This window comes from Colobus angolensis, unplaced genomic scaffold (genome assembly GCF_000951035.1).
Source record: "Colobus angolensis palliatus isolate OR3802 unplaced genomic scaffold, Cang.pa_1.0 Scaffold224, whole genome shotgun sequence".
Taxonomy (NCBI): domain Eukaryota; kingdom Metazoa; phylum Chordata; class Mammalia; order Primates; family Cercopithecidae; genus Colobus; species Colobus angolensis.
This window is the reverse complement of record NW_012115422.1, coordinates 2,890,162-2,892,585: the sequence shown is the minus strand read 5'-3', so window position 1 is coordinate 2,892,585 and position 2,424 is coordinate 2,890,162. Positions and strand designations below refer to the sequence as shown.

The following is a 2,424-nucleotide window of genomic DNA, read 5'->3' as shown; positions in this document are numbered from 1 at the left end:
ATGGCCACATTCATTCAGCCTCTTTTTGAGGATTGAGGAGATGGCCACAATCCCAGACCCATAGATTCAAGGCCAAGAGAAGGAGGTGCATTTATGACATCCGTGGGTCACTCTACTGATTGCAGCCATTTAAATATATGCATTGAGAGTTCAAGAAATGAAGGCATCCACGATCCATGAGGACACATGAGTTTCAAATTAAAGATTATGAAAACACAAACCTACAAAATGTTAAAAATATACAATTAAAACAGCAAGCAAAACACCCAAAGTTGGAAAGATCGTCTTCATTTCAATATTGACACAAACCCTATTTGATAAGGTGGCCACTTTTAAAGCCATCACAGTACCTTCAGCCTCCTGTTTTTAGACTTTCCTGGTGACCCCAGAGCACTGCCTGCCTTGCCTTTCCACTTGCCTCAGGGCAACTGCTGAGAGCTAATGATTCAATTAACTAATTACAGGATATGAATGACTGAAAACCATTCTGTCCTAGTGGATTATGAAGATAATCAGTGCTGGGAACAAACAAATAAAGTAATTAAACAAAAAACAAAACCTTAAATCAGAATGGTGCTTCAGACATTCATTTTGGGGGGGGGTGGATTATTAAAAAATACTTAAAGTCCCTTTATACTGGCCTAGAGGGAGAAACAGAACATTAAAAACAGATATAAAAAAAACCCTAGTCAAAAACAAAACCAATAATAAACAAGTAAAAAACAGAACTACTCAGTGAGGCTGGGCAGCAGAAGGTTTTAGAGCCAGATAAGGGGAAGAGAGAAAAACAATTCACAAAATTTGCCACCATTGGCAGGGGGTGGGAGGAATTAAATACATATTCAAGTCTTTCCAAAGGCCTTTTGGAGACAACCGAATGACTTCTAAACTGTCTGTGGCCAACCTGGACCACATCAGGAGACAGTATCTTTGAGCTTGGAGACAATTTTCTTGTCCTTCACTCTTCGGTTTTGAAACCAAATGGTCACTTGTCTCTCAGATAGGTTCGTAGCAGCCGAGATACGCCGCCGCTTGTCCTTGTTAATGAACTTGTTAATGGCATACTCATTCTCCAGTTCTTTGAGCTGCAGTTTGGTGTAAGGCACTCTCTTCTTCCTCCCTCTTCGGTAGACGCACATGTCTGGCTGATTTAGAGCCACATCCCCTGATACAAACAAAAGCACAAGAAAAATTAGGCTGGGATATTTGGAGCACCTAGTTGAGGACTGTGTGTGTCTGTGTATGTATGTGTGTGTGTGTGTGTGTGTTTTCAGGGGTGCAGGAAATAAAAAAAAGTCACGCTGTTTGGTCTTTATTATGTACATAGACATATTACTTACCCGTTATTAAAGAAAGATTATTTGCACTTAACAACAAAAGTTAATTTGATTGATTATCATAGTTTCTCAAACCGGCATCTTAACAAGCCTGCAATTTTATGGTGTGGTTACTGGGCACGTTCATGAGGACAGTTTCTGCAAATGTCGGTTGTATAAAAACAAACACTCATACATAGACACATACAAATTCAGGTCTTTTGCTCAAATTTTGATTTCCTGCGTTCCTGTGTTTGGAGCTTGTGGGCTTGATCTAACAAGCTTTAGTGGTCATCTTGGAGCAGTGATGTCTTTGGAAATGGGTGGGGGGGTTGCAACTCTGTGAGGCTTCTTAGGAAAAAGGCCTCTTTAGGAGAAAAGGGAGAGGTCCGAAGAAACGGCACGCAGAGACCCTCAACTTTAGGAGAAAAACGTGTCTGCGCTGCACACAGGAAAGAAAGAGCAGTGACGGAGGCAGTTGAAATCAGAGGAGGAATTTACAGATTTCACACGAACTGGACAAACTTCCACTGGGTTAACCCTGGTCAGGTGTGGAGCACAGGCACCCACTCCCAAGTAGGGGCGAATACTCTTAGTTCTTTCTTTTCTTCTTGTCTCTCCCCCTCCCTCGTGTAGGTCCCTTTTCTCCATCGCCCCTACCTGGAAAGGAAGATTTCCAAAAGTGGGACCCCTGTGGCTGGTCCTTGGCGCAGTACACCTGGCTGTTCCACCCGTTAGCCAGCGTCCAGGACTGGTACCCCTCCATGGAGATGTAGGCCTCGTGCCGAGGCTCCCCGGAGCCGAAAGTGGACACCATGTCGATATAGCCCGGCACATGCTGGTAAGGGCTCGTATAACCCTGGTAGAAGGATACTTCCTTGGCTCGCGCTGGCACCTCGTTGGCCGGTACGCTGCTGCTCGCCAGGCCTGACACGTCCATGTACTTCTCCACGGGGAATCCTCCCAGCGAGGCGTGCGGCGATGACTTGAGCGCATTCTGCTGTAAGCCCACGCCGTGCGACATGCGGCAGCTGTAGTAGCCGTTGCCGAAGTGGTAGCCGTAGCCCAGCGCTGGAGCGCTCGGGGGCGCTGCAGCGGCCGCAGCAGG

The 2,424-nt window shown here is 45.8% G+C and overlaps 1 protein-coding gene across 1 annotated transcript; it reads right to left on the bottom strand.

The window, feature by feature from the left end:
* Positions 1-389: 389 nt before the first annotated feature.
* Positions 390-2,424, bottom strand: HOXD13 (homeobox D13; the record flags this gene model as incomplete). Its single annotated transcript, XM_011944064.1, has 2 exons — positions 390-1,165; positions 1,977-2,424. Coding segments are annotated over 2 exons (699 nt in total), but the record flags the coding sequence as incomplete, so codon positions are not given.